We start from the raw sequence: 22,879 nt of genomic DNA, 5'->3' as shown, positions 1-22,879 counted from the left end.
TCCCCCTGTGTGCGCCGAGCCTATGCTGAATAGGCTCGGCGGCACGTGCAAGCCCCGGGACGCGCGTAAGCCCCGGGGCTTTCCTGGGGGCGCTTGTCGGGGAGGGGGGGGCGTGTCGCGGCGGCGTATTATCCAGGAACGGGACGTGGTTCCGGCCTGGGGGCGTAGTCGAGGCCTCCGAAACAGCTCCCGGGCCGGGGAATCGCGCAGCCGGCGCAGGCGTAACTCTTCAAACAAAGGTATGGGGGTTTAGTTAGGGCTTGGGGGGTGGGTTAGGTAGGGGAAGGGAGGGGAAGGTGCGGGGGGGGGGGGGGTTGGAAGGAAAATTCAGCTCAGCGCGCACAGGATGCCGATTTTGCGCAGCCTTGCGCGCGCCGACCCCGGATTTTAAAGGATACGCGCGGCTACGTGCGTATCTATTAAAATCCGGCGTACTCTTGTTCGCGACTGGTGCGCGAACAAAAGTACGTGCGGGCGTACTTTATTAAAATCTACCCCACTATGTCTTGAGCTATAATAGTTATATCGGTTCCTCTCCTTCATATAAGGACTCTCTTTCAGGAAGTTTTCACTGCTCAGTCAGGCACTTTAAAAGGGAGTCAAGCTGCTTGCCATTTGGTTTCTAAGTCCTAGTTTCTCCTCAGGACTCAGTTCAGTTTTCCTGTAAATTCCTTCAAACACTGCATAAAGTCCTATTTTATCCTTTCAGTGACACTAACTCATTGAACAGTAGGGATGTCAGGGATTTTTTTTTTCTCATTTCACAGATGGGGGGGGGGGGATGTTATTAATTTCCAACTCCTTCTAATATTTATTTTGGTTTGATTTGTTTTGGAAACTGAAATAAACATAAAAAAATAATAAAACCCCAAAACAAAAAAAAAATGAAACAGGGACCCCTGAGCCCCAAGGACCACTGTGGCCATTTCCTGGGTCCTCCTGAAGTTCTTCTCGTGCTCCCACCCCCCACTGAGGCCTGAATCTACCTGGCTGGGCTAATCCAACACCAACTGGGGCCTCTCAGCACCCCTCTGATCCCCTCCTACCCCCAAAAAATGAGCCAGAGAGCTCCTCAGCCCTCTTCTGTGAGGTTCTTGTCAGAAGAAAGGGTAGAAGTAATACGTACCCACTCCTTCCTCACTGTACCTTTTAAAAAGGGTTCCATGGGGCCACATGTGTTTCTTTAATGAACTGAAAATATCCAAATATTCTGGAGTAATTTCAGGCAAGGTATTCCATTCGGAATGAACTGAACCTGACCTCAGCCATTCAAGAAAAAGTAGCCAGCTGGCCCAAAGACCAATGCTGATCTCAGAAGGGGCGCTATTTTTAAAGTGATGTGGTGGAGCAGGAGCGAGCAAGGATTGCTCCTGACTCTTTCATCCTGCAAGACCCTCCAGGAAGGGCTAAGAGGAGTTGAGGAGGTCCTCAGCCCCAGCTCGATTTCTGTGGGGCAGGAAGAGGATCAGAGGGGTCCAGGGAGGCTCAGACTGGACTTGACTGAACCCAGTCAGGCAGACCTGGGCCCCAACTTATTAGCAGGGGATGCAGGGGTAGAGGATCAGAAGGGCCCACAGAGCCCCCAGTGTTGTGCAGGAGGTGGACCCTTGGGCCGAGGTGGGATTGACACTAGCCGCAGGGCAAGCCCTACTGGTCCCCACTGTCGGCAGGTGGAGCTGGCTTACCGACGGAGGCCAGCTGGAGCTTCGCCAATACCAGCCCTCGTTCTCCGCAGGTTGAGCCCTTGGGTACCGGGGCCAGCTGGACTTAGGTGAGCATCTGTCCGAGGTCTTCTCAGGGACGATGAGGAGGTCAGCCAGGGGCCAGCAGTGGTAGTAGGAGTAGGTGGTCTGATCTGTATGAGGAGGAGTCCCAGAGACCCGGGTGCCAATGAAGACAAGAGGCAGACAGAGGGCGCCTGAGTAAGAACAGGCCAAAGCCGAGAGACCAAGTCCAGAATGAAGACAAGAGGAGCGTCGTAGAGCAGGCTGAAGTCAGGGCAGGTGGCAGGCAAGGAAGAGTGGCAAGACAAGCGTGGGTCAAAAGCATAAGTCAGCTGGAGAATGGTCAGGCAAGGCAAAGGTCAAAAACAGGAGGCGAGCAGGATCATAGTCAGACGAAGCAGAGATCAAAGCCAGGAGACAATTGGTAGCGTAGTCAGATGAAGCAGTGGTCAAAGCCAAGAGACAAGCAGTAGCGTGGTCAGACGAAGCAGTGGTCAAAGCCAGGAGACAAGCAGTAGTGAGGTCAGACAAAGCAGTGGTCAAAGCAAGGAGACAAGCAGTAGTGTGGTCAGATGAAGCAGTAGTCAAAGCCAGGAGTCAGTCAGTAGCAACAAGTAGGGTAGACACGGAACACAAGAACAGGAATAGGTATCAGGGTCAGAACAGGAACGCAGACGAATCAGGAACCAGGAACACAGAGGAAACACAGGAACAGCAACTAGACACACGACTAGCGTGGAGACCTGTTGCCAAGGCAAGGAAGCAGTGGCTGGGCCCGGCCTTAAATACCAGGACCCAGTGACATCATCATCCGGGGCCAAGGGTTGGATTCCCGCCTTGGCCCCTTTAAAATGAAAGCAGAGGGGCCAAACACGAGACGGTGGCATCTCCACGCGGACCATGCGGGGAGACCTGCCGCGGAGCAGAGACATCCACTGTGAAGCTGGGAGCATGGGGAACGGACCGGAGGCGACGGCCCACAGCCCAAGGGAGGCAGAACCAGGCGCTGGAGCAGGCAAACGGCGGTAAGAGGGCTTGGCCGTGGGCCTGCCACGGCCGGCACATGTAACACCCAGAAAGTGGTGGCAGGAGCCCAAGGAAGCCAATTTTTATTTTTTTTAAATAAACTGAAAATCCCTAAAATGTTCAGGTATTTTCGGGCAAGGCTGTTTTTGGTTCATTCCATTCTGAATGAATGAATGAATGAATGAATGCACAGTCCTATTAAACAATGGATCCTCCATCAGTTCCTTTGATCAGACAGAGGTAAAGAAATTTTTAAGCTGGGTCACAGATAGTTCGGTCTGCCCTTATGACTATAAATCCTGTGACTACTGTAAATGAGATCCAATGATAACTGTAATTAACTAGTTTGTAATCCACCCTGGGATCATCTGGTAAAATGCTGACTGTCAATGTCTGCAAGCAAATAATAAATAATTGTATCGGCAAAGTCTCTTCACTTTTTCACAGCGTATTGTTACTCTTATTGCTTTTTTCTCTCTCTCTCTCTCTCTCTCTCTAGCAGCCACTCCACTGGCAAAAAATTAAATTCTGTAAACCTGCCAGGTTTAAAATTAAATTTCAAATTTAACCCTTCTGTCAAATCAGGTCATTTTTGTTTGTTTGTTTACTTATTTAAATTTTTTCTATGCTGCCACTCTGCTGATCCTGGTGGCTTTCAATAAAACACACACATTTCAATCTGGTACACCAAGCATGAGAAACATACATACAAAAATTCTATTCTCATTTTCTTATTCTAGTGCATTGATTAGATCTTAAGAAATGCTTCAATCTCCCACTGTGGTAGGCTCTCCCTCTTCACATACTGTCTTAAAAAAACGATATCTTTAAAGCTTTCTTAAAGGTTTCTCCATCTTCAGACAGACGGAGTTGCTCTGGCATTATGCTCCACAATTTAGGCCCAGCTACAGATATTGCTCGTTCCCTTACCTCCTCTAAATGGGCCTGCTGAATCACGGGAACTGCTAACAATCCTCAGTTGGTTGATCTTAAACAGTGCTGAGGTGTATAGAAATGTAGGCTTGCGCCCAACCAAATACTGTCAGAGTGGTAAAGTATTTTGGAACGCAATCGTTTCTGCACTTCCATACAATAGCATAATTCCCCTATAGAGGTTGTAATTTCAGCACCACCAACAGCTCTCTGAGGAAGCTGACAGAGCTTCTCATATTGAGAATGTATTTTTCTCAGTCGGTTTAGACCAGTTTTTAACGCTTGTTTCCTTATAAACTGCTCTCAGGACTAGAGATTCAAAAAACTGGCTCCATCCTTCTCAAAGCCCAGTCTCCTCCAACTACCAACTGCCCCCCTACAATGGACATCTCTCCATGAACCTTCCTTCCAGTCTCCAGAGCAAGATGAGCAGCCTTGTGGTTGGCTCCAAGGAAAGGGAAGACTTTGCCTCCAATTTTCCTGTCATCCCCCTTTTCAGGGGTCAACTCTTTCCCATTCCAGCTTCATGCCTGTGGCATTCAGTCAAACTGCTCCCTAATAGCAATCTTCATACAGCAGGAGCCTCCCCCGAGGCTCTCCCACTACATTATGACTCCTCTGGCTCCCTCTGCTGGTGGTGACTCGGTGGCACCATGGCCCAAGTCCACCCTTCTGGGTTTGTGCACCCCCGAATTACATCACCATACAGACCCGGAACCAGAGCAGACCTGCAGTAGAAGCAGCGGCTGTGGGAGCCACTGTTCTCCTCCGCTTCCAGCACCGTCAGCCACAGCAGTGAGAAACACTCTTGCTCCCTTCCTTCATTGCAATGGCTCTGCCTCTTCCTGGAGGCAGGCAGAAGACTTCCCACCACTGCCTCCACACTGCCAGCTCAAACCCTCAATGCTACCTCCAGCGCAAGCCCAGAACTACCTCCTCCAAACTGGAACCTTGGGGCAAACTCCCAGCTCTCACTCTACTCCACTCCCCAGTATCAACCACCATGACCAACAGCAGTAGCCCAACTACCACCCATATAAGTATTGTTTCATATATTCACACTATCTATATGTTGCGTAGAAGGGAGCAAACATCGTTGGCGATCATCATCCTGTCCACATTAATCTCTGAAGCCCAAAATCCTCTCTCTTGAAATATTTTATTGACATTTCATGCTACCACAGGATTGCCACCTCACCCCAGGTCAACTAAAACAGGGCTTATTCAGTTCTGATTTTGCCCCATTCCATGCAGGGATTTGTGATTCCATTCGGAAAAACAATGGAGAAGATCAAAACTAAAAATCCATGTCTGCGATGGGACAAATCCAAGAAAGGATCAACTTGTTTAGAAGACCTGGGATAAGGTAGCAACCCTATGCCAGCACATACCTCAGATTTAAACCCAAGGGAGGGGAGCCCAGGACAAGAAGCATCTGTTACAGTGGGGTGCCCGGACACAGTGATGCCAAAGAGCTCCTCTGGCCTGACATTCATACATACGTATTTTGTGGTGCAGACCCACTGTTTTGTTCTGCATTGCACAAGCAACTAAAAGCATCCCAAATTCAACTGAGATGGCGCTGTTTACCCATAACTCCATACACTGATGTTGCTTGGCAAAGCATGATGGGGGTGGGGATGGGGCAGTATCATTTGCACGCAGGAGGGAGGAAGTGCCTGATCTTATTGGTAATATTTCCCCACCAAACAGCACTGATTATCTTTATGTATGTGGGGAGTTGGCAGGCGGCTATATATATCAGAATTAAATGAAATCTGATTTTACAGTTAATTTTTAAAATGAGGGATGGGAAAGAGAAACGGGCCAGAAAACAGATCTAGTGTAATCTTACAGGGAGATTCATCAATCCACAACAGGGCTATAAAGCGTGTTAAACAGCATATAGCATGTGATAAGTATATAGCCCTATCACAGCGATATCACGCAATATCATACGTATTTTTGGACAGATTTCCATCCCTATTACAATGAGCTGCTTGCATGGTATTTGCATGCCTGAATTTTGCATATTCATGCAGAGCAGTTCATACATACCTAATCCTATGTATATAAAATAACACAGCTGACTTGGAATTTTGTCAGCCTCACTATTTTAGCTACACATTTTTGAAATCTGGTAATGTCCCGCTGGAGCACAGAGACTGGGTCCCAATGCTACCGAACACGGGCCCTGTGGCTCAAAACAACAATCCCCTGAGAAGTAAAACAAAGTCACCAGGGTCTTACTAGACCCCCATCACCACCCCGGGGGGATAACTGTGGCGCTTGATGATGACCATCCCCATCCTTGCCCAACCCGGTCCATACAGATTTTAAAAACCCTAAGAGTTAGCCTCCCCATCCCTGGGCCCCTCCTTTCCATTAAAATAATAAAGCGCTAGAGGCTTCCCCTCCTTTCCATTAAAATAATATAGTGCTAGTGGCCTCCCTTACCCCCACCCCTTCAAAAAGAATGGCGATGGTCTAGTGGCCCACCCCTGCTTTTAGCAGGCGTAAATCTGCCAACAAAGGTAAGGGGGGGGTTTAGATAGGTCCGGGGGGGGGGGGGGTTAGGTAGGGGAAGGGAGGGGAAGGTGGGGGGAGGGCGAAGGAAAGTTCCCTCTGAGGCCGCTCCGAAATCGGAGCGGCCTAGGAGGGAACAGGTAGCGCGCGCTGGGCTCGGCGCGCGCAGGTTGCACAAATGTGCACTCCCTTGCGCGCGCCGACCCCGGATTTTATAAGATACGCGCGTATCTTATAAAATCCAGCGTACTTTTGTTCGCGCCTGGTGCGCGAACAAAAGTACGCGATCGCGCAGTTTTTTAAAATCTACCCCAATATGTGTTACTAGAGTATGCCCCTTCTCTGATCTGGCCTCTCACATGCGGTGTTATCTCAAGGCTCAGTATTATTGCTAATGCTGGTCAATATTTGCTGTACATTCAACCCCCTTGGAGAAATGACTTCATCTTTTGGGTCAAAATATCCTATTTACATGAATGATCTCAGCCAATCCAAGCAAGTACCAGACTCTTAAACTGCCTAGAAGCAGTAAATAGTTGGGCTTTCCTAAATAAATTATGTTACAGTAAATTAAAAAAAAAAACCCACAAGATTTTGGGAGTAGGAAAATCTGTCAAGAAGATGCCCTCCTTCCATGTCAGGCTATGAGGCTGTTCTTTTCCTTCACTCTCAGGTGAAGAGTTTATGAGTTGTTCCGGATTTGGAGGCCCATATTGCAGCACTGGGAAAAAGTTTCCTCTCAAAATCCTCCAGACACACAGACTTAGACAGTGCTCTCCCGGCCAAAGTGCATTCCAGCTCAGTCCTTAACGACACTGCTCTCCCAGCCCGTCTAGTACTTCTGGTCTCCACTCCTACAAGACGCTGTTTATGTAAACTTGTCACAGAGAGTCCATTAAACAGCAACTAGTGCAAGAGGCTCTGCCACGAAGGCTTGCTGACGTGGAACTCCACAAACATATTGCTCGGGTTATTGAAAGGTTTGCACTGGCTGCTGATCTGTAACGGATAGGATAATAGTCCATGTTATTTAAAAGAGTGCTTAAGACAGTCTGCTCCCAGGTGGACACAGAGATCAGCTGATAAGAGTCATCCCAAATCCCCTCCCTTGCTTAAAAGCAATCAGATTAACAGGAACTCATGGGCGGGATTTTTTCCGGAGTGCATCCTTACTTCCGGAACCTTCTTCCGACAGTAGTGTGACTAATTGACAGCTCCCTCCAGATCAAGCATCTTCAGAATATCTGGCTTTGTAATCAAGCTTTCTGTGACCCATCTGCTTCCCTTCATTATTTTTTTAGTTGCTGCAGTTATATAAATTCTGACTTACCATTGTGCTGCTTGGATTAGTTTTAACCTAGTTTTTAGGCCTATTTCCTTTCTGTGCTGTGTTAGTATAGTAATTGTATCCTTGTCCTTGGTTTTTATATGTTTGAACCGTGGTTTATAATCTCACTGAATTATTAAATTGCTGGGTTTTGCCCTCACTTTGTAGTTTTAGCATTTTTTAATTCTTTAACTTGTATTTAATGTTTTTGCACTGTTTTAATTTATAATTTCATTTTTTTTTCTATTTCTGATGTAAGTACCTCACCCTGAATCTTTGTAGAAAAAACAGGCAGAGAGACAGAGAGAAATAACTGAAGCTGCTAGCAAGAAAATGTTGCTGAAAGGCCTCCTCCAAGCCACCTCGCCTCACACTTTTCATTGTCCAACCCCTCTCTCACACCTTCACATACCCATACCCCACAAAAATATCCCTCCACACACATACATCACCTCCCCACACACACTCTAAAATACACCACTCACCTGCCACACACACGCACACACAAACACCCCCCACATCCACCCACCCATACACACACCTGCCTCAACAAAATCAAACAAACTTTGCACCTGCGTTCCCCCATACCTGCTCACCCCTCACAGACAGGGCAAACATAGCTGGCAAAAAGATTGCAAGAAATGGCACCTTCCAAGCCACATGCCCTCACACATTCTTAATTACATATACCCACAGACATTTACCTCCCACACCCCACTAAACCAATTCCCCTCCAACTGCAACCCTCCAAAGGGATGGCGACAAGTAACTGAATCATCTGGCTAGGATGGACCCCCCAAAGGCACCTTCTCTCCCACTTCTCAAGTCATAATCCAACACACAGCCTCCCCCTCCCCACCACTTCCCAATCACCGGCCCCCACATCCCCCAGCTAAGTGACAATTAAAGGGTTTAAAGAAATGAAAACACCAGACTTCCCAGAAGAAAGAAAAGCAGATGGACTAGCAACGTTCAGAAAACACTTCAGTCCAAAACATCAGGGGCCTGATATCCGGGCTCCGGATAGCTGGATAACTAGGACTTATCTAGCAGCCGCTGAATATCCAGTTATGTTCAGGGGCCACTAGATAGCCAGATAAATCACTTATCCAGCCTTCTGGCTAGCCGGCTAACTTGGGAGTGGACAGTGGGCAGATCAGGGCAGCTAAGTAGTGATATTAAGATTTAGCAGAATAAGTTTTCCTCTAAATGAGACCTCCTCAATAGCAGGTCTAAACTTAGATGGTTAAGACTTATCCATCTAAGTAGCACTTTTAACAGGGATGCCAGCCACATAGATGGGATATGCAGCTGCATGGCTAAGTTAGTCAGATATAGCTATCCAGCTTAGATACACGGCTTCCCTTTCAATACTGACTCCCATAAATGTAGTCAAACTCCAACAGACACCACCAGCACCTGCTGAAACTGTGCAATTTGACTATGAAGACACAAATATTGCCATAGTGTACAATTTTCACAACGCATGGGATCACAGTCGGAAAATAAATAGTAGGCAGTAACTAGGCAGGTAGTAACTGGGCAGGTGTAATGCAGCCAGCCCAGGGAGGAGAGTGGCCAATAGGGTACCCTGCTGGTTTAAAACTAAACTGGGAGCCAATGGGAAGTGAGACACAGCAGGGGTCCCAGAAGAGGAATAAGGATTAGGGGAGGGGGACCAGCACGTTTGCTGATGGAGAATGAAGAAGCAACCCTCCCACTACCCCAAGGCGCCTTGGAGGTGACACAGGTATGGGAGTGGGGCACTGTCACAGCCTTAGAGTAACAAAGCCAAGGCGGGGTCCTCATTGACACATAGGGGGAAGCTTTGGCATTATTGGGGAGGGTAAGGGTCCGGGCACGTGGAGCAGAGGTGCCAATAGTGGTAGATGACCAGCCCATTAATAGGTGGAGGCTGAGGACAGGTCATTTAGGGAAGCCTGGCATAAAAGGACCTAAGACCAGGGTAGGGGTGGTTTGGGTAGGCTTAAAGGAGACCTGGTCAAAATATGTGATGGATGGCACCGGCCGAGAGAGGTGGCTGGTCTGGGGGGGTGGCCAATTGGAGGCTTGGTCAAAATAAATAAGCGAGGCCTGCAAGGGGCAGGCAGGGGTGGGTGAGGCGGCGAGCCCACTGCACGAGTGGCAGTCCCCATGGTGGCATCCGCAGAGCAGGATGCCAGTGGATGTTTTGCTTTTCTCTGCTTAGAGCAGCTGTTCTGGGGATAAAACGGAACAGAAATTATTTTCCATGAATAAACAAAATAAATAAATAAATGTTCACGGCGCCTAAACACAGTATGGTCTTCCATAAAATGTTTTATTCTGAAACAGTCCTGTCTCCTCTTTTCCAGCAGATTTTTCTTTTATTTGTAATCAGAACACTAATGACTGAATGCGTTGCAACAACTTGGGAAACTATAATTAGGCATAGCATGTACTCAAAAATGAAATGGAAGGAGAGAAACATCCCCTTCTCCAAATCTAAGTTAGAAAGCACTTCTGACATCATGTCCCTGCATGCTTTCCCTATTTGTTATCCATGGAAAAGGTTCCCAACACTTTGCAAACGGACCCCAGTAAACTAATCCCCTGCCCCTGCTGCTGGCGGATACAGTTTCATAAAAGGCACCTCATAAGTCTAATCGAGAAAGTATACAACACTGAGGTCTACAGTACATCAGGCACCAAATGCACAGAACTGGCAAAGCAAATCCACTGCCTTTTAAATTTGCAGTGACGTGACGTTGCAGTTAATGGACTGAAACAGAAAACCACTACAGAACTGTCGATACAGGAGAGAGCTAGTCTAGACCCATTTGCCAAAGTTGACTTGAAGATAAATACAATAGGTAAGTACAGATCTCTCTTATGATTCACATACAAAAGTATCTAATACATTTTAAGCGCAATTCTTTAAAAATTGTCTGCTCTCTATGTGGGTAAAAGTGTACGCTTTGTTCAACAAAGTACACGCTATACTCGTATACTGTGGTGGCATTCCCCTGGGTGGGGTTAGGTTGGAGGGGGTAGCAACAATGTTTTTGCCTGCAAAACAAACAAAAGGCACCTGCAGGAAAGGCAGGAGTAAATCTATATTGGTAATTTTTACAGCGACAATGATTAGAGCAAAACTACCCAGGGGGTTTGTACCAATGTGACAGTTTCAATATTGGCCCTAGAGATGTGCAGAGGGACGCCATACTTTGTATTCGGGATAAGTATTCGTCGGGGGGGGGGGGGGGGGCAGATACGTTGCATTCGGCAAGGGGGCCCCCCCGATACGTTTATACATCTATTCCTATTCGTTACCTGGCTAAAATTAAATTTACTACAACCTCCCACCCTCCTGACCCCCCCAAGACTTATCAAAACTCCCTGGTGGTCCAGCGGGGGGTCCGAGAGCCATTCCCTGCACTCACACCCTCAGCTCCGGTATTCAAAATGGCGCTGATAGCCTGTTACCTATGTCACAGGGGCTACCGGTGCCATTGGTCAGCCCCTGTCACATGGCCATCGGTGCCATCTTGTGCTCCTACCATGTGACAGGGGCTGACCAATGGCACCGGTAGCCCCTGTGACACAGTAAGGGCAAAGGCTATCGGCGCCGTTTTGATTACTGGTAGCCGACGGCCCGAGTGCAGGAGGTCACTCCCGGACCCCCGCTGGACCACCAGGGACTTTTGGCAAGTCTTGGGGGACCCTCCTGACCCCCACAAGACTTGCCAAAAGTCCAGCGGGGGTCCGGGAGCGACCTCCTGCACTTGGGCCGTCGGTTGCCAGTATTCAAAATGGCGCCTGCACCATTTTGAATACTGGCAGCCGATAGCCTTTGCCCTCACTATGTCACAGGGGCCAATGGTTGGCCCCTGTGACATAGTGAGGGCAAAGGCTATCGGCGCCAATTTGAATACTGGCAACAGACGGCCCGAGTGCAGGAGGTCACTCCCGGACCCCTGCTGGACTTTTGGCAAGTCTTGTGGCGGTCAGGAGGGTCCCCCAAGACTTGCCAAAAGTCCCTGGTAGTCCAGGGACGTTTCGCTTCCCCACGAATACAACGAAAATGGCCCTATACGTTGCGGATTCCCAATTCGTAGGAACGAAAGCACACCCCTAACTGACCCCTTTTACTTTCAGATATTCAAATACTTTCAGGTATTACAACATTCAAATGTTATTTTTTTAATGAAAATTATGAGTGCATCCCAGTGTCCCAAGAGAAATGATTCAAGAGAGCCGTACTTAATGGAGTGAGGCACTGATCTGCACCCATCAGGACAAACCTGATGATACGAATACAACACAACAGCATGCCAAGGCCGTGGCTAGAGCTAGAGGCATGCTCTGGTGCACAGGGTAATGCCCGGAAAAGGAGGTGATATTAGCGAGACCTCATCTGGACTATTGTGTCCAGATCTAGAAGTCTTATATCTGAAAAAATATAGTCAGAGTAGAGGTAGCCCGGAGAAGGCTAGCAAGTGATGCAGAGCCTGGGCTACAAGTCCCATGAAATGAGACTCAAGTGCCTTAATGAGGGTAATTTAATAACAGCCCGCACGGGATTGAAGCGTATGGGTACAAGTGCCCACAGACTTTAGCTGAATTTTCAAAGTGAATTTATGAGCATACATTTGCTTTGAAAATGTGTGGGTTGTCCTGGTACACATGAACGAGCAGACTACATAGGCCTTGTGCTCCTGATCTATCAACATTTTCGATCTTTTTGGAAGATTTTGGATTAGACGTTTAGATTTTGGATTATGGATTTTGGATTAGACTTTTTTGGATTTTGGATTAGACTTTTTTGGATTAGATTTTTTTTTGATTCGATTTTTTTTTTGGGTTATAATTTTTTGGATTATTTTTTTGGATTTTTTTTGGATTTTTTTTTTTATTAGATTTTGGATTAGACTTTTTTGGATTAGATTTTTAGATTGGATCAGTTATGCTGTCCTATATCTTCGGCTAACCTAGCCCTCCAAGTTAAAACCTCCCTGTTATACTACTAACTTTCAAAAAGAAACTAAAGACATGGCTGTTTTGCCGAGCCTTCCCAGCCACTAGCCCATCAGCCTGATTTAAAATTATCATATCGCCTATGTAAATAAGCCTGATTTAGAATTATTGTATAGCTTATGTAAATTAACAAACGATGCCTACTAGCCATTATGAGGCCCCTGTCTCATTCCCATACTCCATTGTATATAGTAATTTATTGTATATAGTAATTTATCTTTTGTTCTCCCCCTCTTTTTTTTCCTTCTCCCAGTTAAGGCAACCTTGTTATAATGTAACTTTTATGCTCCCTCAAATTGTCACTTGTTAAAATGTTGTTTATTATTCTGCTTAGTTCGATGTAAACCGAGTTGATTTGATCTGTATCAAGAAAGTCGGTATATAAAAGCCTTAAATAAATAAATAAATAAATAAATAAATAATATGTAACTTTCGCCTCTTGTTAAATGGTTGTTTAAGTTATACCCCTTGTTACATGTAAACCGATCTGATATGAATTTTTTTCATGAAGGTCGGTATATAAAAATGTTAAATAAATAAATAAATAGACTGATGAACAATGGGAAAATGTCATTTTTTTGTTAAATCCTGCAGTAAGCCAATGTGCGGTACAAGAATGGTTTCTAAATATATTTCATGGATGTATTTATGATTTTAATTTGTACTTTAATTTAGAAAGCTGGATTATAAAAGTAAGTAAACAAATGAATAAATGAATATGCACGCCTGTAATGGGGTCTGTAGGCAATTAGCAGATCTGAGCATCTTGAGCCAGAAAAGTCTCCCGCGCAGGCTGACATCCGACAGGCTTGTACAATGGGAGCGCAACATCTACCACAGCAGGAAGGGAGGTCTTCCTGCAGGCTCTACTGCTGTAACGGGGAGAGGACCGAGGGCTGCTGCAGCGGGGCTCTGAGGATAGACTGCTCTGATATTCCAAAACGAGGGGAGAAAACCTGCGGGTTCTTGCTTTTTTTTTTTTGATCCACAGTTTTGCAAAGGGGCTTGAACCCCAGCTTCAGCCCTCTCTATGGTGGAGGTTTCAACACATTGCTTTCCTACCTTTTGAAGGGAAGAAGGCTTTTGAGATCAGAGTGTGTGTGCGCGCACGTGTGTCCTATCCACTTCAAATTGTCAGCACATGTCAGGGGATCAAAGGGGACCCTAATGACTGTTTTTATGATTGAGATCCATATTGCCACATTGAACACGCAGTCGTGTGTCCACTCGGGAAAGCGGACTCCATTGGTTCTGCACTGTTGGAAGTAAAATTCCTGGAAAGAGTCACAGACTCCCTGATTAAACACACATACATATACAAAAAGAGTAATGACAGCACGGCAGAACCAGGCCCCCACGCTGAGGGGGAAGGTGGGTCTCCTAAAGAATAGATTTAGAACAATATATGATCAAGTGATACAATATACTTATCATTAACGTGTTTAAATAACGTTTTTCTCCACAAGATGTCAAATATGAGTGAAGTCGAGCAAGGGATGTCAGTCCCTTAGCTGAGTAGTTGGTGTGCATGGGCAGTCTGGATAGGATATAATGGCCTTTTTCTGCCCTCATGTTTATTTGTTTCTTTTACAGTCCCTTATATATATTAACAAGGAGAACTTTTTTTGGCCTATGATGACAAAGAATTCAATACTAAAGCCAGGAAACGGAAGTATCTGTATTATTTGCTGAAATATTTTTTAAATGAAGGGGGTGCCCATATTACATTTTTGCACTGGTTTGAAAAAAGACCGAGGCTAGCACCAACTACTCGGTTGCACAAACAGCGTGCTAGGGGGTCCTCAAAGTTCCCTCTGTGAGCATACATGCAAATTAAAGAGCAAGATCTTATCAGAACAAAATACACAATTACCTAACCTCAACAGCTTATAACCAGTCAGTGTACCATGAGCAGGCTGGAATTGGATGCATTGGAGGGGGACGGCATCTCAGTTTATCACCACAAACCTGCACAGCACCTGGGGCTGTGGGGAAGTGACCTGATCTGTGCCATCCTACAAGAGCATGGGTGACTGATTCTCATCACAGCGAGTTACAATTATAAAAGCAACGACATCCCAGACTTTCAAGAGGAAAGTGGCTGAGCGTCAGAGAGAACCTAGGAGCAAAAGGTTTCCCAAAACGTGGAACTCCCTCACTAGGGAAAATAATAACCTGACATCTCATCAGGATAGTAAAGAGCAAATACAATAACCGGCCTAAAGTAAAGGTCTGCTTTTGCAGTAGAAGAATCAGCATGCCTTCGCCTTACTGGACATTCACTGACACTTGTTCATTTGGGCTAGTAATAACTACTGCGCTGTTCCCTTAATATAAAACGAAAGTTTCGGACAGTGGCTAAAGTCCATGCCAAAAAAAAAAAAAACCTGTGCAGAGGCGAGCAACTATGTTCTAGGTAAGTGGCACTTTCCTTAATGCACGGGGGTCTCGATCGGCTAACTTTCCCAATAATCTCTTCCCCTCCATTAAACCAAAAGGGACACACGGCTGTGTAAGCGTCAGCCCGTTTCACGAAGAGCTGCTTTGGAGCAGGCAGCGTCCTCACTATGAACCCTGGCGGTTGGCTTGGATGGGAGGGGGCACCATTTCTGTGTGAGGACCTCTTGCACGTAGTGCTCCGACCGAGGGGGACAGCGTTTTTTAAGGGGAACTGCGAATCGCCTGTGCTGTACATAAGTCCGATCGGTGCATGTGCACGAAGGCGGTGGCACAGCACAGTGAAGGCTCCATCAGCATTTCTATAGGAACGGGAAAGGCACGAAGTGCAGCGAAATCGAGCAGAGCTGCACCGGTCTCCTGCACAGAGTTCACGGCTTTATGGCAATCGCAGGCGGCCGGCAAAAATGTGTCGGGCAAATGTAACGAAATGCAATAGCTAGGTGCGAAAAAAAAAAAACAAAACCCCAGCGCAACCCAGATTTCAACCCCAGGGGGAAGTCCCTGCCGCTTGCTGCTGCATCCCGGGGGGGGGGGGGGGTGCAATCTGCATCTTTCAACCCCTCTCCCAGCTCGTTCTGGAGAGAACTTTTCGCCAGCCCGCATCGGGGCACGAAACCCTTACCTCGGAAAGCCACCTTGGCGATCCTGTCCCCTTTGCCTCGCAGATCGGTGACCGTCTTCAGGTGGACGAGGAGCGCCATGCTGCGCCGGGGAGGGGAGCTCAGCGCCCCCTGCAAGCCGGGCTGGCTGGCTGCCTTCAGCTCCCTCTTTCTGCAAACCGGCACGGAGCCCTGGGAGGCTGCCGGGCGAGTCTCCTCCCACGCCGGACTGCAAGCCCGCAGCTCGCCTGAGAGCGGACGGTGCCGTGCGCGCGCCGACACAAGCCACTTGTTAATTGTGCACCGTCCCGGGTGCCAGCCCGAGGTAGCGGGTCCCTCCTCCTCCGGGGGGGTGGCGCGAGCTGCTCCTCTCCGGAGGGGGGAGGGGGGTCTGACCTGCAGCCTCCCTTCTCAGGTGGCTGGGAGAGGAGCGCTATCCCGAGCTGCAGCAGGGCACAGGAGAGCAGCGCCCCACGCCTCCAAAAAATCGACTTGAAGAAGTTTAATTGGCACGCGTACGTTGCAGGCTGTAAAGCCAGTACTTCTGCTAGCATAATAGAGCTCGGACATACACATTCAAGCATGCAACAGCAGCACGTCTTTAAAATGGGCTTATATACAATGTAATTGCTGGAACTCTCAAACCCTATATTTTTAGCTGCAAAGTTGTCAGCCTGCAGGCTCCTTGCCTTCCATGGAAAATCCCTCAACCGCACTCCCTTCCCACCACTACCCCTGCTTCTCGAGCATTTTATTGATAGCATCTCCTCCTCCTCCTCCTCTAGGATTATTACAAGATTCATCACAAGATTCATATTGGCATCCTTGCAGAGCTCAAATGTTTATTTCTCCAAACATAGCTACTTTAGAGAAGAAAGGAATCCAGATGATAAGAAATTGCTTTTTACCCTGTGATTCCTTCTTGTAGAGAAACACTCAGGAGAAGTCGTTTTAATCAATAATTCACACTATACCTTACGGCCATCTCGGAGTATCACCTTGCAATGTCTTGTAAATTGTAATCATTCCATCCATTGTCCTGAACTCTCTCTATTTTTCCCTCAATCTACCTTGTAACCTTTTATCGTGCCCTAATCCAAAAACTGGATTTTATCCGCTCCCACAATCTCCCCGGCATAACCCAGATTACTCAGCATGTATCGTACCGATGGCATCCATTACACCTCTGAAATATTTCATAAGTAGCTAATCTGGTATCAATATTTCAGGTAACATTAAATCAGCAAGATCTAAGGAGTCTATACACTAAAACAGATGCAAAAAAAAAAAAAGAGTGAGTATGCAAGCAGGAATGGTTTTTAATTGGCGATGTACTAAATATTTGTGCAGCTGAGGTGAGCATGCAAACATAACATGCACAGTAGCCCGAGAAGGACGGCGTTCGCGATAGCTGCATCTCAGGATCCCTGGTGTAAACCAGCTCCCCAGCATCCCTCTCAGTCTGTTCCTGTTGCATCCTGTGCCCCGCCTCCCTTTCACTTATCTTACATTTTGAGTTTCAGCGTTTTTTACTTTGTTTGTTGCTTTTTGTCACTGTTCCTAGGCTGTTTTGAATCCCTGCACTCCCTCCCTACATTCAAAAGGAAAGCCACGGGAATTTTGTTTGGTCCTATTTTTGTCCTCCTAACTGAGGGCTGGGGAGTGGGGGAGGTGTTCCTGGTCCTGGCTGCCGTTGATGCAGGCAATTAATTGTTCCATTAGCAGAGTTACTCCACCCTTCCCCCTACTTTTAGGGTTTTGTGTTTTTTTCTGTTTTTCTCTCATCTATTACAGGGGCTTCAATGTTGTTCCTTCAGTTTAGGAAGGAACCCTTTCTTCTTCTTTTTTTCTTTCTAGAGAGGTTTGAAGTGGAACGGGGAAGGTGCAGTAACCTTTCCTCTCTTCTCCTCCCTCTCCATTAATTTAGGTTGCCGTCTGCTTTTCTTTACGCTCTCAGTGTCTTAGTCCAGTTTTTTCACCCTCCCCATTTCCAAAGGCCGCACCGCCAGCAGCAGCAGCAGCGACTCAGGCAAAGAAAGGCCTGGACCAGGCCATTAAAAGCAGCAGGGAGGACAGAGCTCCGCCCCTCCCCAACCCCTTCAGACCATCAAGGCAGGTGGGAGGAAAGCCAGCTGCCTGGCCAGGAAGAGGGTGGAGGCCCTGAAATTGGCAAAGAAACCCCTAAACTCCCCACCCCACCTTCCAATCCCTGATCGCCCTCCCCCAATCCTCACCTCTTCACGGTAGGTGAGGCCGGGTCTGCTGCCAAGGACCCTGGGAACGAGTCCGCTGAGAAAAGGAGGAGGAAACTAAAGGACATTAGCTCCCCTCCTTCTGGCAGGATCCCGGTGGCACCACCTATTGGCACAACACAGGGAGAGTCACCAAGGAAGGGGGGTGTCCATAATCATCCCTCCTCCCTATCTCCCTTCAGCACCCCCCCTCCCTCGCCCCGAGAAGCAACCCTGCTAAGCGGGGCAGTAGTGCCATTATCACAGCGGCCCCTCACCCTACCCAGAAGCAGTCGTACGCGGTGACCACAGCGACTGCAATGCAGGCCAAGGGACATGAGTCCTCTGATGGACTTTTACTCCTCGGCGGCAAGGTCCACCAGCCTTACCATCAAGCACAGCCTGCGCTGCACTTTGCTCCCCTCCTTGGACACCCTGTGCTACAACGCCAGCCTGGCAAAGCTTGTGGGCCCCAGACAGGTACCAGCAATGGGGCCCGTGTACAGCAAGGCCGTCATATTTGCCAAGTCCCTCCAAGCGGTCCACAAGGCCATCAAGGAGGGGCTTGAGGTGGAGCCCATTGTGGGACAAGGGACCCAGGTGGTCTTTTCTAATGTCCCACTCTTCCTCCCAGGTGCCTTGATAAAAGCCCATCTCATGACTCACATCATAGTGCTTCTGCCAGTCAGCGAGAGCGGCAGCTGCAGCACGTCTCCTCCTGGAGTTGAAGATGGTACCATTCCAAGGGGGGGGGGGAATCTTCAAAATATATTGGTCAGCGGAGGCCAGGTGTTTCTTCTGCCATAGGCTGTTGCACTCCCCCAGCCTTATCACTTGAAACATCCAGGAGCGAGGGGCCAGCCTCCTCCAAACATGACAGCCTTCCCCCCCCCAACCCTGGGCCCCACATTCTGAGAGAGGTCAGCCTGAGCTCCCACCAGGTGGACACCACCATCACTCCAGTTTCAGGAGGCAAAAGACCACCCAACCCTGTCCCACATGAAAAAGACCCTGCCCCTTCCCCTCCACCCACAGAGGAGCCCTCCACCATTGAGGACCCACAAGATCCTGCCTCCCCCACCCACCGGTACCATTGAACGCCAAGGAGAAGCACAAGCTGAGGAGGCAGGAAGCCAGAGCAACCACCATGACCAATCAGCAGGGTGTCAACAACCTCCCTGGCCTTCCTCACTCAACCCTAGTCCCTCCCATGGGTGAGGTGATGGCCTTCAAGGATATTGTGCCAGGCAGGATGCTGCACTTGAGAATGCAACTCAGGGACTGCACTGTTAACTATGTCATCGTGCACACTCCTAACACTATGGACGAACAGTGAACGTTCTTTCACCAGTTGTTGGCCTACCTTAAGGACCTGGACCCCGATGACGAAGTGGTGTTCAAAGGGGACTTTAATGTCACCATAGACCTGCTTGATCAGGTAATTCCAGAGAGGCACCTGACCCCAGCCAGATGCCTTAGAAGGCTGGTACAACATTTTTCTTTGGTAGATGCCTGGCTTGAGCAGCATCTGGGGGCCTGCTCTAGTTTCAGCTACATCAGGGTGCAGCGGTATCTTTCCCACTAGCTGATATACTGGGCCACAGCATGCACGGTGGAGCTGGCCCCCCCTCTCGAAACACAATCTAATGGCCTTTAGGTTCATTCTCAGTCCTGCCAAGCCCAAGTCGACCCACTGGCACTTCAACAACTTGCCCCTCATGAAGAGGGGTTGGTGGCAGCAGTCTGAGAGTTCTGGCTGGACTGGTGCTGCTGGGAGGCAGATCTTTCCTCCATCACTCAGTAGTGGAATGTGGGGAAGGTCCACCTCTGGGGTCTCTGTCAAGATTATGCCAGGGGCATAAATGTAGAGCGGTGCCAAACACTCCAGCGGGTTTTGGGGGACGTGCTGGAGCTGAGGATCACCTCCACAATGACCAGGACTGGGGAGCACACCAAATTGAGTTCCTCAAATATGAAGAGAAAAGACAAACTCTGCAGCTTCTCAAAGAGCAGCGAAATGCGAGGCATTTTTGTGGTTGTGGGTCTAGTTCCTGAAGGAGATGGACCTTCTATGGGCTGGAAAAATGAAGGAGGAATAAGAAGCAGATAACATGCCTGTTGTCTGCAGATGGTACTCTTCACCGAGCCAGATAGTATCCAGGCGAAGGTCCACAATTTCTATGCGGCTATCTTCTTACCAGACCTGGTGGACTTGGACACCTGCAAAACCCTGTAGGAGGGGCTTCCTGTGATGAATGAGGCCAGCCTGGCATGGCTGGACTTGCTCCAGAGCTTGGGGGACCTCTCTGAGTCCCTTGAGTAGATGCCAAGAGGGAAGTCTCTGAACATTGATCAGTTCACCACCAAGTTTGCCAGCTTTTTTTTTTTTTTAAACCCTAGGGCCCAATCTCCTTCGAGTCCTAAAGGAAGGCCTTGAAACTGGCACCTGCCCCTGTCCTGATGATACACGATATTGACCCTCTTGCCCAAGGGGGATGACCCGTGCAATTGAAAGAATTGGCACTCGGTCTATGTGCTATGTACAGACTATAAAATCCTGGCCAAAGAGCTCTACAGATGGCCATGCTAGCAGTGATGATCCACTCGAACCAGACCTACATGATCACCAGACAGACTATTTTTGATAATTTTTTGGTCTGGAATCTTATTCATCTAGCTAGTAGGACTGGCCTGTCAGTGGCCTTTTAATTCCCTCGATCAGAAGAAGGCCTTTGACAGGATGGATAACAACTATCTTATGGGTACTTTGCAGGCATTCGGCTTTGGATCCAGATTTGTGAAGCATCTCTGCCTCTTGCACTCGAGGACAGAGTGCCTCGTAAAGATTTAACTGGTCCTTGGTGGCACCTTTGACATTCAAGAGAGGAATGCATGGGGGTGCCCCTGTCAAGCCAGCTATATGCACTAGCCATCGAGCCATTCCTATGTCTGCTGCATAGGTGACTCAAAAGACTAGTCCTACGAGAGACCGACATGCAGGTCACTCTGTCAGTCTAGACTGGAGATACACTTCTCATGGCTCAGGACTCAGCTGACTTGGAGAGGGTTCATGACTGCCAGCAGGTTTACTTGGCGGCATCCTCAACAAAGGTCAACTGGGCCAAGTGCTCCAGCCTTTTGGTAGGACTGCAGAGGGTGGACACTCTACCCAGCTGACTTGAGAACCTCTCGTAGGGCAGGAAGACCCTGAAACATCTGCACGTCCACCTTTCTGTCTCAGAAACAGTGACCTCCATTACCTGGCTCACCTCAGGCCATGGAGGAGACTGCTACAACTGTTATTATACAGTGGTCAGGCCTTAGTGATGAACCAACTGATGAGCACCATGCTGTGGCACCGTTTCACTGCTCTGAATACAACCAGGGAGTTTCCAGTCCACACCTAGAAAAAGCTACTGGAATTTTTCTGGGGAGGATGGTAAAAAGCACTGGTTCTCTGCGGGGGTCCTGAACTTTCCCCCTTAAAAAGGGTGGGGAGGGACTCAAGCCTGAGGAGTCAGGTGCACACCTTCCCTCTCCTGGTCCTGCAGAGATTTCTATACACAGACTCTGCTCTGTGATGGCACCCCCTCACAGATAATTTTTTTCACCAGGTGGATGGCCTGCGGTACAACTGGCAGCTGTTTGTCATAGACACGAGAGAACTCGCCCATCGCTCTCTTTCGCATCTGCCAGGATTCTTCCAAGAAGTTTTTAAGACCTGGAGACATAGGCATGACCAAAGGCCTGGATCACTCAGACATGGACTCCCTGGGCCAGCCTCTCTCCTCAGCCCTGCCCAGGTGGCCAAGGTCAGTGACTGTTTCGAGAGTGGATCCTTGGACCGGCGAAAGTGGGAGCTGTTGCAACCGTCCCTTCCCGATGGTTTCACTCCGCCTACTTTTCTTTCTTTGCACCTCCTCTCGCTATGGATGGACACCTGGCTGCCGAGACATCTGCCTGCCGTCCTCTCTGGCGTCCCCAGACCGGCTTGGGCGCTGCCTCCCGCCATGCTCCGCTGGTACCTTAGGGTGCACACGCCGCACAGCCCTCACTCTTATTTCCTACCTGGCGCGAACATCAGGGGCATCCCCCTGTGATGACATCACACTGCCCGGATATTTAAAGCCTACAATGTTTGCTAGCCTTTGAGTTAGAAAGGGGAATCTTACGGATGGGATTCGCTCTCCATACCCAGCTACTCTGCCTCCAATTTCCACTGGACTCTTAACACTAACGGGGTACCCGCTCCTCAGGGGCCTCACTTGCTTTTCAGGTCACTATCAGGAAACCGGTACTCGCTCCTCGAGGGCCCATGTTCCCTGACTCGCAGCCTGCTCCTACCTTCTCTTCTGCCTGGAAAAATTCGCTATGTTCAACACCAGTGAGTACTACCATCTTCACCTCAGAGCTCCTCGAGGGCTTGCCTCCGTTCCAGCTCTAGTGCCATCTCCTACGTGGAACCGCTGTGTGAGTACATTACCTTCAAGCCTCTCTGCTCTCAGGGATCAGGTACTCGCCCCTCGAGGAGCGAGTACCTATCCTGGGGTTCTCCATACTGGGGCTTTGGAGAAGAGACGGCTGAGGGGGATATGATAGAGATGTTTAAAATTATGAGCGGTCTAGAACGTGTAGATGTGAATCGGTTATTTACTCTTTCGGATAGTAGAAAGACTAGGGGGCATTCCATGAAGTTAGCATGGGGCACATTTAAAACTAATCGGAGAAAGTTCTTTTTTAATCAACGCACAATTAAACTCTGGAATTTGTTGCCAGAGGATGTGGTTAGTGCAGTTAGTATAGCGGTGTTTAAAAAAGGATTGGATAAGTTCTTGGACAAAAAGTCTATTACCTGCTATTAATTAAGTTGACTTCGATAATAACCACCGCTATTACTAGCAACGGTAACATGGAATAGACTTAGTTTTTGGGTACTTGCCAGGTTCTTATGGCCTGGATTGGCCACTGTTGGAAACAGGATGCTGGGCTTGATGGACCCTTGGTCTGACCCAGTATGGCATTTTCTTATGTTTAACT

The 22,879-nt window shown here is 48.4% G+C and overlaps 1 protein-coding gene across 7 annotated transcripts in view; it reads right to left on the bottom strand.

Moving 5' to 3' along the window:
* Positions 1–16,024, bottom strand: part of OTOF (otoferlin) — a 773,648-nt gene extending 757,624 nt beyond the window's left edge. For 6 of the 7 annotated variants that reach the window (XM_029596250.1, XM_029596249.1, XM_029596254.1 and 3 more), the window contains exon 1: positions 15,635–15,713. In XM_029596250.1, the coding sequence (XP_029452110.1) occupies positions 15,635–15,713 (79 nt within the window). Of the gene's footprint in view, positions 1–15,634 lie in introns of all 7 variants that reach the window. The other variant, XM_029596247.1, reaches the window with a different exon arrangement.
* Between the last annotated feature and the right edge of the window lie 6,855 nt (positions 16,025–22,879).

Source organism: Rhinatrema bivittatum, chromosome 3 (genome assembly GCF_901001135.1).
Source record: "Rhinatrema bivittatum chromosome 3, aRhiBiv1.1, whole genome shotgun sequence".
NCBI lineage: Eukaryota > Metazoa > Chordata > Amphibia > Gymnophiona > Rhinatrematidae > Rhinatrema > Rhinatrema bivittatum.
The sequence above is the reverse complement of the archived record's forward strand: the minus strand, read 5'-3'. Positions and strand labels throughout refer to the sequence as shown.